Source organism: Physeter macrocephalus, chromosome 12 (assembly GCF_002837175.3).
Source record: "Physeter macrocephalus isolate SW-GA chromosome 12, ASM283717v5, whole genome shotgun sequence".
Classification (NCBI taxonomy): domain Eukaryota; kingdom Metazoa; phylum Chordata; class Mammalia; order Artiodactyla; family Physeteridae; genus Physeter; species Physeter macrocephalus.
The window spans coordinates 54102798-54118033 of record NC_041225.1 but is presented as its reverse complement, the minus strand read 5'-3'; the positions used below and the strand labels follow the sequence as shown (position 1 = coordinate 54118033).

The window sequence follows — 15236 nt, the reverse complement described above, 5'->3', positions numbered from 1 at the left end:
AATATATTCAATGACAGAATTAAGATTCAGGAAGACTACAGGATTGGGGTGACCTGCTTCTGTAGAAATACCTGAGATAAAACCCTGGGCACTTGAGTGATTGCCAGTTCAGTAGATGAGCTGATGATGAGACAGAACCTCCCACCCCACAAGGAACGTGGGATGTTTTCATGGAACGAGAGTGTTTAGGGCGAGAGGCAATTCCCGGGCACAGCCCTTGAGGCATCGTGTCCTGCTCTGAGTGCCCTGTTCTCACTCACTGACAGACTGTGGTTTAGCTCGAGGGTGTGATGCTGAGTCATGTAAGGACCTGTTGAAGGGATGAGAGAAATTTATCCCAGAAAAGATGAGACATAACGGAGGACGTGAAGGCCGCTTTCATACATTTGAACGGCTCGCAAATTTATGCTCTTAAAAATATTGAAGGGCTTCCCTGGTGGCGCAGTGGTTGCGCGTCCGCCTGCCGATGCGGGGGAACCGGGTTCGCGCCCCGGTCTGGGAGGATCCCACATGCCGCGGAGCGGCTGGGCCCGTGAGCCGTGGCCGCTGGGCCAAAAAAAAAAAAAAAAAAAAAAAAAAAATATTGCAGACCCCCAAAGAGCCTCTGTTTGTGTTGGCTACATCTACTGATTTTTCTCATATTAGAAATTAAAACTGTGCATCCTCTCATCTGAAACAGAGTATTAACTATCCATCTATTTCACTATTTATTCACTTAAAAATAACAATAGACCTATCTAGTCTAACATTTTTTATGAAAAATAACTTTTCTGAAACAAAAGCATTCAATGAGAAGCGTGGCGCATTGCTTCAGTGTCTGACATAATAGAAGGCAGCTATAATCTGATGTCAGTTCCTGCAGTCAATCTGTGGTGAAATCTCATTTTTGTTGAAGGGTATGAAGAAAATCTGGCCTCCCACAGTTATGTACGCAGAGAAGTGAGGGCCTCACAGAAGGCCTGAAAGCTGGTCCCCGGACCACACTTTGAGAAGTACTAGTTTAGAAAAATTAGGAGCAGCGGGCTTAAGTTCTAGATAGTATGTCTAACAGTGGGACTGGGAAGTTATCCTACGCAGGGCAAAGTCTCTGTCATGCATGCCATAAGGGATGCATTTGTTTGGTGGGAAATTAGATCAGAGGCCCTTTATACAATTCTTTCCAATTCTACGATCTGCTGATTTTCTAGCCGAGGAATTGGGTGACTTGTCTGAAATGCAGGATTACGTGGGAAGTGAGAGCCCGTCGAAGAGTAGCTAAGACCCCGCGTGCGAGTGCTCCCCCGCGCGCGGGGGGCTTCGCCACTGTCCAGGCCTGTGTGCCTTGGGGGAGGAGGGGCCCCAAGGCAGGGGCACGCGGGGGTCCGCGGGAGGGTCCGGGGCGCTCAGAGCAAAGCTGCAGGGGTGACGGTGGAGGGGGAGGAGCCGCAGAAAGGGGTAGGATTTGAGGGTAAGAAAGGAGCTGGGAGCATCAGTGCGGTCCACGAGGTAGAGCTTTCGTTAATTACTGGAGCGTGGAGAGAACGGAGGAGAAAGGGAGTTTCAGAGCTACGGACCCAGGGGGAAGGTTATGAAGGGTTATAAAAAGGGAGGGGGATCAAATGCTCCACACGGCCTTGTGTTGCTGGGCAGGAAAGAACACGAGCTGGAGGTCAAATAAGCGCCTTGTTGCCAGCATCCCCCAAGCCGAGTCTGATTGGCGACGTGTGTCCGGGTCTTTGCTCTATGTCCCGGAGGCGGGTCCTGGGATGGCACGGGGGGTGCCTCTCCATCCCACCCAAACCCCTGACAGCCCTTGGGTGTCTGGACTGGCAGAGACATACTCTCGGCACACTGAGGACGGACAGAGCAAATAGACGCTCACTAGAGTTCAAACAACTTGGCATGACCTGGAGGTGAGCTGCAGAGGCCAGCGGGTGCGGGGAGAAGGTGTTTGTTAAGCGCAGCAGAGCAGGGACGGCAAGCAGTGGGCAGCCTCGCCAGGTTTCTGGAAAGCAGCTCCGGAGAATCCTGCCCTTGGATCCCCGGGGGGATTACACAGGGTCAGTTGATTTACATGCAACCAGCAGTCTGCTTTCTCTTATTTTGCCCCCTGATGAAAGTGCCTTGGAAGTCAGCCAAGCTTTCTGTGGTTGGCTCTACTTTTGGGGGTTGCAGAGGACGCACAGATCCTGGCCAAGGGCACTAGAGGAAGCAGTGCCCCGGGCTTGGCTGCCTGAACTGTCCCACGGGCCTGTTAGGGTCTAAAATGGCCTTGGAGTCCTTGACCTGCCCAGCGATCTGATCCTTAAGCCCTTTGTCCTGAACAGCAGCATGTACGTTGCCAGAGGTGCAATTGTGAAGCCATCGAAGCTCTTAGCCCTGTCCAGGGGACCCGGTGGAGCCCCTACTCCCATCTGGAATCAAAACAAAACAGAACCTACAGTCTCTAGGACTCTTTGAACTTGTGGAGGACAGACAGGTACCCCCAGCAAGAGAAAGGCCTGGACTCTTCTTGTTCCTAGTGCCCCAAGGCTACAAAGGAAATTGTCTCTCTCAAGTCTGTCAACTCATGGCCCAGGCCCCAAGCAGAGTGTGTGGAAAGCATCTAACCGGGTGAGATTTTTCTTTCTCATCTCTGCAGGCCTCAACAGCGTCTCAGAGAGGAGAACTTGTTTCTTCTTTCTGCATTCCCAGTTCTTGGGCCAGACCTTGAGGAGATGCACACAGAAGTGAAGAAAGGGGAGCCAGGGAGTGTCGTAATTCATAGGAGAATTCCTGGAGAGAGAATGTATTTCTGTTCCCCATATCACAGAACTACTCAGGCAAAATTGGCTCGGCCCTTTCCTGGGAAATGATAAAAATTTCTCTCTTTCTTTGACCCTTGTTCCTCAAGTGTAAACCCGAGAGAGTATCCCTTTTCAGGTTTGTAAGAGCCTAGTTACTGAATCCTTAGGAATTTCTATCACAACCTCCACAAAATTGCCCCTGGGGAATGGCGATTGTGAAAGCTTTGCTTATTTAAGGGCTTCCTTACTTTCCTTACAAGTTGGGCCCTTGAGCAGTATCTTTTGTTGGCATATCTGGTTTAATGCTTTCTGTCCAAATCTGAGTCAAATGACAAGGATTTGGAAAGACAAACCCCATGTAAACAAGCTTAACTTTCGTCAGTAGCTAGAAAGGTGAGTTCAGGTTCTTACCTGGATTAGTTCAGGGGCTATTTTGGCTGTTAGTGTAGGTGGTAGTGGACCAGAAGTCTGTAATAACATTTGACTGGTCAGAGCATGAATTTTAATTGAACTGTTCTCGTTCTTTCCTTGATCCATCCTAGCAAGACATTACCAAGGTCAGAACCAAGGTAAAGTTTGTCCTTGGGTGGTCTGAACCTGCCCTGGAGGAGGCATTGAAATAGAAAAAAAAAAAAAAAAAATGTATTTAACTCAAAACACTAACTGAAAATTCCGGGTAACAGTAACCCTTGTACTTCACAACTGTCAAAGTAAGCATCTTTTACTAAAGTGCCATATTTCTTTATACTTCATTATTCTTACAATAATTCAGCTGTGCCACTCCTGAGGGGGTTAAAGTAATCCTTCAATAGAAATGTCACTTAACATTTAGCAATTTGCTTAAACTGCATTAACATGGTATTGATGCAAATAGCATTAGCTTTCAGTCATTTTTAAGGGTACACAATGGGTTATCCTTAATTACTCTGTGGGAGAATCAAATACACTTCAGCATTCATTATTCACTGGGCAATTTTTCTGTAGCAAGGCTTTAAAAGGGAGAAGGGAGATGGGAGATTCTGTAAAGAGAGATGCAAAGTCCATTTTTGGGGAAAGGGGACCACATAAAAAGCAGCTGAGGGAAAAAAGAACCAAGTTTCATGGAAAGGAAGAGATAAGAGGTCATGGGAAAATATCAGTTTTTCTTAGAATCAAATCTGTCTGCCATAACTTTTCACTCCCTTTGTCTTCATTCCAATTATTTGGACACAAACTCAAAATAGCTCTGTTTTCTAATTATAAAGCGAACACAGGCTGACTGTCAAAATATACACTATGGGTAGTAAGGAATCATCTGCAATCCCTCTATGCAGCAGTGGCTGGTTTACAATTTTGGTATATAGTGTTCTATCCCTTTTTCTTTTTTTTAAATTTTATTTATTTACTTTTGTCTGCGTTGGGTCTTTGTTGCTGCGCGCGGGCTTTCTCTAGTTGCAGCGAGTGGGGGCTACTCTGTTGCGGTGCACGGGCTTCTCATTGCGGTGGCTTCTCTTGTTGCGGAGCACGGGCTCTATGCACGTCGGCTTCAGTAATTGTGGCACGTGGGCTCATTAGTTGTGGCTTGCGGGCTCTAGAGCGCAGGCTCAGTAGTTGTGGCGCATGGGCTTAGTTGCTCCACGGCATGTAGGATCTTCCCCGACCAGGGCTCGAACCCGTGTCCCCTGCATTGGCAGGCGGATTCTTAACCACGGCGCCACCAGGGAAGCCCCCTATCCCTTTTTCTATGCACATGTTCTCATGTGCAAAAACATAATTATAAAACATGAGATTGGTACCCATCCTGTTTTGTAGCCTGCTTCTTTGACTTAACAACCTGTCACAGACCAATCTTCTGTCAGTAAGTGCACATATTTTAATAGCTGTATAGTAATTTCTTTAACTGTTCTGACAATGGATGATTAAACCGTCTCCGTCTATATTTCTATCATGAACAACATCTGTGTCCAGGCTTCTTTTGACTTTGGCTGATAATTACCTTGGGATATATTCCTGTAAGTGCAAATGCTGAGTCATTTCTCCATACTCGGGCCCAAACTGTGTTTTATCAATTTCCAATGTTAATTGGTGAAAAATGACATCTTACTGTTTACTTTGCATTTATTTGGCTCCTGGTGAAGTTGAACACCTTCTGTTTTATTTATTGGCCATTGATCGTTCTTCCGTGGCCTGCCTGGTCATGGCCTTCACCCATTTTTCTTTTGGAGTATTTGTCTTACTATTTTGTGAGACTGGATTTTAAGAAAAACCTTCTCCTGACACCTTAAGGAAGATAAACATTCAGAGATGAGATACATGTTGGTGAGAAGCGAAACTGCACGTGGAAGGGATGGGCAGTTGTAGATGCTGGTTCCTTCCTGTCCCAGGTTTCACCACTTCCTTCTCCTTAGCTACCTTTGGTCAGGGGGTGGCATGGAGTAGAAAGGTGCATCACCATGCCTTGCCACTGGGTAGCGCTCTGCTCCCCTCCCTGGTTTACCCTTCAAGGTGGACATTCTGATGATACGTTAGATCAGCGGAGGCAACCACGGCACTTCTTGAGACGAACCAGACCAGGAAAACAATGTCAGGCGAAGCCACGTTCCACCTTCCAAGCCCGTGGTAGATTCAGCAGGCCCTGCAGCTGGGCCTGAGGCATTCTCCATCTTTTCCAGAACTCTTTGCGCAGCATAGCTGTGGACCTCATTCTCCAGGCTGCCCCCTCTGGCCCCGGGATGCAGCACTGAGACCTCCTGGCTCCGCTGGGTGCCGAGGTAGTCCTTGAACAGCCTCGCCTCTGCCCTGTGGGAGGTCTCTGTCACTCTGGCTCTTGGCTCCCGGAGCCCCAGCCTTGACTTGTCCCGTGCTCCTCTCTGCCTTGTTAGGTTTGCACATCTGTGGGGCAGTTAAGGGGCCATGAAGTGGCCTTGGTGTCCAGTCCCATCTTCCTTGGAGGCCTGCCACCTATATCAGCTCCTCTTCGTGGGCTAGGGCTGGGGGAGCCCCTTGCTTTTCCTGCTACAAAGTTTCTATTCTTTCCTGGACTCCCTCCAAGTTCCTGTGTCCTGTCTGAAAGGGCATCTTTACCTCTTCATAGAGCAAAGACGACTCATAGACCCCCAAATGCAGGCTGTTCCTATTCCAGCTCACACTTCTCAGGTGTCCTGCTGCAGGGATCTTGGTGGAATGTGTTCACCGACGTAGCCCAAGACCCTGAAATGGTGCCTGACACACAGTGGGCACCCAAGAAGTGGTTTTGAATGAATAAATGGATCAGGTTTTGCTTGCACGCCCCATCTACAATCCCTTCTAGAATCTTTTGACTATAGTCACGTATATGAAAGGAAAAAACCGCTTCATAAATGCGTCAACAGCAACTTGCTTGTCCATCAGCAAGAGTCGCTCTCATAATTAACAGAATATTTTCAGCTATTTGAAGAAATAAAGAAGTTATCTATATATTAAATATTATTTAATATGGTTGGGCTAAAATAGCACAGCGAATATCTGTAGCCAAGCACTAGAACAGGCATTCACGAAAGTAGACTGGTGGTTATCCGGGGCTGGGGGAGGGAAGGCTTAAGGGGACACGGTGAGTGACCATCAGTGGATGTGGGGATTCTTTTAGGGGTGACGAAAATGTTCTAGAACTGACTGTGGTGATGGTGGCACAACCCTGTGAGTATACTGGAAACCATTGAACTGTGCACTTTAAATGGGTGAATTGTATGGTAGGTGAAAAGTATCTCAATAAGGCTGTTATTTTTAAAAAAAAACATAGGCATTCAAACATCAATCTTCACTCTTCTTCATTCCTACAGAAAATCCTCTGAGTAGGCCAGACACATTTTAAAAAGTCTTCTCTTCCTCCCTCCCCAGTCTGGCTCCTTTCTTAGCAATTAGGGCACAGGCTGCACGGAGCGCTTGCCCTGAATATTTGTCTAGCAGTCTGTGGGGCAGCATGGAGGTGGGTGCTGGACCAGGATGAAGCACGCTGATGGGCTGCGAGGCTGCTGCCCAAAGCTCCTGTCCCCAGGCCAGGAATAAGGAAGGAAGCTTTGCCAGGCTGGGGGCCACTGCTTCCAGTTGCTTGAGGTTTTCCATAAGCACAGGCCCAACTTGTAACAGGATTTCCAAGCTCCTGGTGTAGCCAAATAAATATGCCCCGGGCTTAATTATATGTGTTATGTAAAAACTGACATCCTCTAAGGAGACACCCACTCACTCAGCTACTCAAAAGTCTTTGAAAGAACCACGTTGGTGGGGGAGTGTCTAATATATTTCAGAAATTATTTGTATGGTATTTTTTATTTGGGGACTTTATATTATAGCTTCTTCCATGAGTCATGCATACAGGGTGCCTGGCACAGGGAGAGAAGGGGCTGTGCGTTCTGTTACTGTTGCTTACCGATCACAGCGGGAATTGGCTGTGTCTAAGACCCTCGAATCTTGTCACCCCACTGACGTCAAGGCAGGTCAGGCCCCTGATTCTGTGCTGCATCGTTAGTGCCTCGGGTGTTCGTTTATGGCAGGGTGCAAGGGGATTCACGGAGAGCCGGCTGCTGGGCGTGAATCGCGGCTCTGCTGCTTCCCAGCTGTGTGGCTGCGGACCACTTGCCTCACTGACCTACGCCTTGGTTGCCTCCTCAGCACGATGAATTAGTCACATTAGAAGTAATGTATCTACTTTCTAAGGTTGTTCTGAGGATTTAATAGGTTAATATTTGCCAGGTGCTTAGAAGAATGTCTTGCACATTGAAAGTGTTTGGATTTGTTGAATAGAAGAGAGCTGGGCTCTGACATGGAAGGCGGGGAAGGGGTCGTGCTACAAGGCACTGATGTTAGGAAGCTGGAGGTGAGGCTGAAAGAACGAGTCCTGGGCACTTCCTCCTGGGAGGAAAAAGTGGCACCAGGTGGGAAATATTTGGAAAAAGTAGCTGAGACAACAATTCCCGCCGTGGACTTTCCCGCCCTCTTGCCAGAAGACCTTTAGAGCCGGGATAGGTGCTCATTGCCCAGGAAGCCTGGTGTAGAAGCCTGTGTAAAACGGGTGTTTGGATTATCAAATGGGCTCCTAAGGTCGTATTTGATGTAATACTGAGATTAAGTCTATAAACTGGACTTTGGTAAAACCTAAAACATGATTTAAGAAATGGATACAAGCGGGCAGACCAAAAGCAATCGGAAAAGGAATAAAAACTTGAGCTATCTGGCTTTTCCTAAAGGGATTCTTTTTGTTTTGTTTGCTTCTAATATTTGAAGACTTCCAGGAGTATTCAGTTTGTCCCTTAAAACAAAACAAAACCCAACAGTGTTTACATAGAAATCTATTATCCCTTCAACTGAGCTTTTGGAGAAACGGGGATTTTGCAATGGGAAAGTTTCACGTCATATCCTACATTCCCAAGTACGATTAACAACAGACCTATTTTCAAATCTATATTAAGTCGCTTCTACATAGTTTGCTTAGCTTTTAGCTTGGTCCTGAATTATTACTGGGCTCAGGTTTACCCCTTGAATCTGGGAGGGCATGACACACACCCCTGGCCCAGGTCTCTGGCGCTCTCCCCTCGCCCAGCTTAAAAGGTGGGAGATGGGCTCATACACAGGCATTCAGACAGAGCTACTAACTTAAAAAACCCAGTCTTCCACTCTTCTAGCACATGGCAACACACAGTCTACCTACTGACCCAGCTCCCGGCTTCTCTGGCCCACGGGCTGTGGTCTGAGGCTGCTGGTGGTAGAGCCTGCAGATGGGGGCGGCTTTGGCAAGGTGGTATGGGTGCCTTCAACTGCGGTGGTCCCCAGTACTTGCATCAGGGGGACTGGCTGTGCGGTTGTCCCTGGAACTGATGGGCTCTGACAGGCTTCTGTGGTCTCACCTGTAAGAAAGTGGAATTACACTGGGTCTTACAAAACAGACGGTAGGCTCTTCGGGGCAGAAATAAATATTTCTTGAACACTAGCTAGGAGCAAAGTCCTGTGCTAGCTGCTGTGGAGGAATGTACAATCTGGACGGAGGAATAAGCCAATAAACAAACCAAAGATGAAATAACAAAATACTTAAAAGACAGCTCAAAACAACATTAACATAGACAAGGCCAAACATGATTAACTGTCAAATTAATTTTCCATACACCAGAAGCAATGGTTCATGAACGTATTTTTTTGCTGTTTCAGTTAGTGTTGGCCTGGGGATAGGGCGTACTTTCAGGGCTTTCACTATTTTAGACAACGTGTCTTAGATGTTCTAGTTTAGATGTGGTTCATGACTGGCCGACTAACTCCTCCGGACCCCAGTTTCCTCATCTATAAAATGGGGTATCGGAACTAATTAGATGGTAAGGACCATCTAGATGCTTCTTCTGAATTGTGCTTTTCATCCCCGTGTGATGATTTAGATTGTTTCCATAATTTTAAACGAGTCTGAGTTTGTTAGGTTGAGGGCATGGGGACAAGGGGCCCACTGGGCCTTGGCGTTGTATTGAGAACCGTGGGTCTGCGCCGGAAGGAGACAAAACATGGTCTCCAAAGTGAACGGCACCGCAGCCCTGGGAGGGAACAACAGCCACCAGTCACTTGTGTCTGCTGCACCCGTGGCAGGTAGGCCAACCTCTACACCTGTGCATCTCTATTAGTTTCCTGGGGATGCTAACAAATTACCATGTGCTCAGTGGCTTAAAAAATTTATCCTCTCACAGTTCTGGAGGCTGAAAGTTGGAAATCAGTGTCACTGGACTGAGCTCCCTCCAGAGGCTCCAGGGTAGAATCTGCTCCCTGTCTCTTCCATTTCCTGGTGGCTGCTGGCACTCCTTGGCTTGTGGCCCTGCAGTCTTCAAGGCCAGCATCTTCAGTTCTCCCTCTGCTTCATCTCCATGTGGCCTTCTCCTCTGTGTGTGTCAAATCTCCCTCTGCTTCCCTCTTTTAAGGATACATGTGATTGCATTTAGTCTCCTCCACAACCCTGCCCCCAGACAATCCTGGATAACCTCCCCATCTAAAGATCCTTAACTTAATCACACCAGCAAAGCCCCCCCTGCCTTCCTCTCCACTCCCCTTTTTTGCCATATAAGAAAACAGTCACAGGTTCCAGGGATTAGGACATGGATATGTTTTCGGGGGTCGTTTTTCAGCCTATGACAGCACCCCAGCTCTGGCCTTAACTCTGCTTAGGGATGAAGCGTCTTTGGTCACAGAACAGCAGGCCAAGGGGGCGGGTAGCATCTGAGATAGAAGGAGCTGCACTCTTCATGGGAACCCCCAAACCTCCTCTTTGACATTGTACGGCATGCTGGGCAGCGTCAGACCACAGCCCTGTCCAGCCATGCAGACAAATGTGAGGTGGCGTCGGGTATTTTAGACCCACTGCTCAGCACTGGCACCTGCTCATTTCCCCACCCTGCTGCTATTACCTCCTGTGGGAGAGCGGGTCAGCACACAGCGTCCTGGGATTGGGTTGGAGTTCGGCCATCCTGTCTGCTCTTGCAGGCGTTAGCCCGGCAAGGCAGGAAGTGGATCCCTCATTTACCCTGATGTTTGCTAACAGTTGGTTGCCTTTAAAGCCACCTGGAGACTGTGCCTGACAGATTGCTAAAGAGCTGGCAGAGGCCTCGGGGGTTCAGCCAGTCTTCACGCCATCCTTGGGCAAAACTAGTGTGATTTATGACATTTCCATTACTCTAAAGGAATTGAGCTTTCATAACAAGTCCTAGGGAAGTTTCTAATTTCTCTAAAGTACTCTTCTGTTATACCCTCTGGTAAATGCTACCAGGCAGTAATGCCTCTTTCGGGAGATGCAGGCCCAGGTTCACACAGGGAAAAGCCATTTAATAGAATCACTTGTATTATTTTTTGAAATAGGATATAATTACTAACTTGGAGAGAAATATATAAATAAACTGACAGTCCATTTTACTTGCAAAGTATTAATTAAACCGCAATTAATTAAATTAAAAACAAAACTTCTACTTGGAAATAGTCAATATTTTTGCCACTTTAAACTCATTGGCTATGGAGGATCTCGATTATCTTTTTCTCACACCAGTGGCTATTGCTGAGGTTTCTGAACCCCCCCAGTTTGCCTTTGCTGGTATTGCTTTGCTAGAGAGCAGATTAAATATCCTAAGGGCAGCCATTTATGTTACTTGCTTAGAACACAGATGTTTTCAAGCACATCATAAATTAAACCAACAGAGCCAAATCCCCGGTCTTCCACTATCTTCCACACGAGACCTAGTCATTTTTGCCTGCTCTCCTTCACAGAATATAACTGTCTTTAAGAGGGAAATGGAGAAGATACTCTACCCCAATGCTTCCAGTTCCTTGCTGAGCATAATGCCTGATGTGACCCAAAGTGAATTCTTCACGGGACCAGGTTCTTTTTGAGCAATTTGAAATAAAACCACCAGAATAGTTTCTTCGTACAACCTCAGATACATGGAAGTTTGGTCTTTTTTCAACGATTTTCATGGGAAAACATTCCAAAACTTCCCCTAGACCCTTAACGTATTACTCTTTGGACGAGGTCAAGAACAGCTCCAGACAACCACCTTCTCAACAGCGCCAAGAGGGCCTCCCAGCTTCCTACACCTGGTCCTCATTGGGATCACAGTGGAGGCGATCCAGGGCCCTATTCACAGAGATTCGGATTCACTGATGGGGGCTGGGCCTTGGAAATCTGATTTGAGAACCACAGCCAGAGCCAGCCTGGCCACTAGGCTTTCTTCGGCTTTCTGAGCCTGGCTCCCTTTGCTGGAAAATGGGGACGGTCAGACCTACTTGGGGCACTGTTGTCGCAGGTAGAGGTCATGTCTGTAAGGGGGACACGCAGTGCTTGGCACATGGTGGGCCTTCGATAAATGACAGCTGCTGACACCATCTGATATGCCTCCCTCTCCCCGCCCCGTGGAAAACAGTGCTTTCAGTAGGTGTCAAATGTGAGGTGACTGAAGGAAATTGAAACCAGTTGAGCAGCAACACCTTGGGGTCAGAGCGACAGGGAAGGATTTGGCTCTTCCCGTGAGAACTTATAACACGCCTCAGGGCTCTGCATGAGGGCAGGAAACTTAATATTCACTGAGCATCTACTATGCACCTCTTTCACAGAAGCATTCACATGTGATATTAATCACAATCCTGAAAGTGATCCAACTCTTCCCATTTTTAAGACAAGGGACAGATTCTCCAAGAGGTCAAGAAACGAGTCTCAGGTCACACGGACAGCAGGTAGCGGAGCCAGGATTTGGACCCGCGTTTGTTTGATGCTAAGTTCCATACTTTTTCCCACAAAAGGGGAACAAAGTAAAAGTCGTGAGTCACTTCAAGATTCCTGAATGTGGTTCCCCTCAGAGGGTGGCCTGAGGTCTCCAGAGTTCTGGTGGAAGTAATCTTACTCCCAAGACAGGGTGAAGGGGTGGCCTTGGAGGGTGTTGGCAGTGAGGGCAGAAGGTCCCTGAACAGTCAAACTTATTACAATAAACTTGGGCTTGATTTTCTTCCAGGGCAAGGGGAGTCAGGAGGGGATTTTTTGTGACACTCTTGCTCAGCAAGAGTAAAGATTTACTTTCCCTTCTCTCGTTGCGGTGCCGGCAGTGTGCCTTCTCAGCTTTGGGGGAACTTCTACAAATCGACACTTACCTGTTTTTATTGAGCTCAGAGTAGCTTGAGACTCCAGCCAAATACCAGCTGCCTGTTTAATGGTTGCTAACTGCCTTGGGAACAGCGTTTACATCTCAGGAATGTGTTTTCTTAGTAGGAGCTGCACACGGCAAAGCAAGATGCATCCTATTTTGTGAGTGAGATAATTTCCCATGAAAGAGGGTTGTTATGCTTTGGGGGGTCGTCCTAACCTGATTTACCTGTTCACTCACATTCTTGGAGAGATCAGGAAGCGTCTTGCCAGGGGCATGCCAGGACCTGAGCAGCTGCTGGCCCTCACATCTTCATTTCTTCTGCTTCCTTCCATTTCTAAAGGAATTTGATCACTGAAGGAAGAGTAGCAACAAAGGGAACCACCCTTTTACGGTTCTCATTGGAATTTTTTATTTGAATTGGTGAAACTCACTCCATGGTGGGACTGTCACTTGAAAGAGGGGTTCCTCTAATCTCGAAGCTGGATGAGACCCCAGTATCCCTTCTATGTTGGAATCCTTATAGCTGAGCTCAGAGCCTGCCACAGAGCAGGTGCTCACCACATGGTTATTGAATGAGTGAGTGAATGAATGAACTTAATTTTTCAGACTCTGACAACCACGGATAATCTTGTGATAGGAGGCGCTAGTGATACATGGTGATGGTGTCATCGAAGGTGGAGATGTTTTGGTAGAGGGGACAGATGACGGTAGCAAGGCCTGATGTTCTGGCTATGGCTTTTGCTAATTTTAAATGTACGTAGCAGCATGGGAATTCCCTGGCGGTCCGGTGGTTAGGACTGTGTGCATTCACTGCTGAGGGCCCGGGTTCAATCCCTGGTCGGGGAACTAAGATCCCACAAGCCGAGCGGCGCGGCCAAAAACCATAAAATAAAATAAAATAAAATAAAAATAAAGTACGTAGCGGCAAAGTATGGGAAGGCGCCCCGTCTCCTCCACACTCCTCCTGGCCGTCAGTGAGTCAGGCCTGCTGGGGTGGGCGGTGCTAAGCTGGACCACAGTGCCTGGGGCAGATAGAGAAGTTTTGAAAACGATCTCTGCTATGGAGGATGTAGAAACCAATGGATTTTATCATCTAAGTCGTCATTTGGCTGTAGTTGTTTTCTCTCCCCTCCACCCCCTCTCCCTTCAACTTGACCTGCTTCGAGGGGATGCGATCAGAGTTTGAGTGCTGTAGGGGCCGGTTGGAGCGGGGCCCTTGGGCAGGGGCTGAACCTTATCTGAAACGGGGGTGACCCGGCACCCTGCCTCAGGGTCACCGTGTAGGACAGGTGTCTGACACAGAGAAAGCACTTGCTGATTGATGGCTACGGTCACAGGAGGTTGTGCAGGACTCTTCCTGTTGTCCAGATTCTGGCTACGACTAAAGTCAGAGGGCCCCAGTCCCCCTTTCTGCATGAGGAGAGGTGCCACTGAACTTCCCATGGGTGGGGCTGTCCCAGCAGAACCTGCACCATCGCCAACCCCACCTGACCCAGGCTCGTCAGCAGAGGGACAGGACCAGAAGAGGGGGAAGGGTCCGAGGCCACCTCTGGGGGAGAGCGGTGTTCAGGGTAAGAGGATATTCCCTTCCTTCCTTCACGCTTTGTCCTCCCCAAGCCAGACGAAGGGGCTTCAAGAGAATCTCTCATCAAGACTACGGGGCCTGCGGGGTCGGGGGGGCGGGGACAGGACCTCGTTTCCCGCTGGCCTTTCTGAGCTGCAGCACCGACAGGCTCACCTGGCGCACTGCAGGAGCGGAGCTCAAAGAGGAAGTCTGGGGGTGTATTCTGGGAGTCGAGAAGTATTCTCCCTCTCACGGGAAAAACAGGGAGTGCTTGGCATGTGGTCCCTGAAGCTGGAGGGCTTCCTTGAACATGGGGTCTGTTCCTGAAGTCGGGGAGGGGTGCTGCTGGAGGGGCTCAGGAGGCCAAAGTTCAGGCGAGATGGGACAAGAAAGGCGAACAACCTCATCCCATCCTAGTTCTCCTCAGGCCCCAAAAGGGAAGAGGAGAACCCCAGCCACTCCCGTGACTCTGTGTGAAGGAGCTGCTGCCAATGGATGGGGCCCCTAACTCAGAGAAAGAGATGGGGCCAGGATACAATGGAGCACTGCCCCCGGCTCCAGATACCCACACACAAAACCTGCTGAGAAATCACTGAGAGCTTGGACGAGACAACAGAGAGGGCAGGGACACTCTCCCTCCACCAACTGGCCAGCCACTTAAGGAGACCTCTGTCCCCTAGTCCTCTTCCCCAGCCCACACCAGAAGAGGACAGGTGACATCTCAGAAATGGTCCACAGGGCACCACCACCCGCTGCCAGCTTGTGGGCGGGGTTACGGGACAGGTGGTTCCTTGCAATAAAACAAACAAACAAACAAAAACAGGTCTAGATAACTGGAATAATTAAGAAGTCATTAAAGATATAGTTGGAGAGGAACTGGGGTGGAAAAATGAAAAACATTCCCTATTTGAATGCTAAGGTACCTCAAATCAGGATTCTTTATATACACTGAAATTAGCATAAGAAAACATAGGATAATGGTGTAGAGAGGGGTTTCTGAAGCCGGATTGTCCGGATCTGATTCTAAGCTCTGCTACTTACTTGTTGTGTGGCAAAGGGCAAGTTACTAAACTTCTCTGGTACTGCATTTTCCTCAAACTGTAAATTAGGGCTAAGAACAGTACATACCCATGGTATTGTTGGGGTGAATAAATACAATAATCAGATAAAACTCTTGGAACAGTGCCTGGCACACAGAGAAAGCTCAATAAATGGTAGCTTTTTTTTTTTTTTTTTTTTTTTTTTTGTGGTATGCAGGCCTCCCTCTGTCGTGGCCTCTCCCGTTGCGGAGCACAGGCT

General features: G+C 48.1%; 1 protein-coding gene across 1 annotated transcript in view; it reads right to left on the bottom strand.

Annotated features, from left to right (window-relative positions):
- Window positions 1-15236, bottom strand: part of VIT (vitrin) — a 125222-nt gene that overhangs the window by 36485 nt on the left and 73501 nt on the right. The window contains exon 7 of the mRNA XM_028497146.2: window positions 8432-8623. Within this exon, the coding sequence (XP_028352947.1) occupies window positions 8432-8623 (192 nt within the window). The remainder of the gene's footprint in view (window positions 1-8431; window positions 8624-15236) is intronic.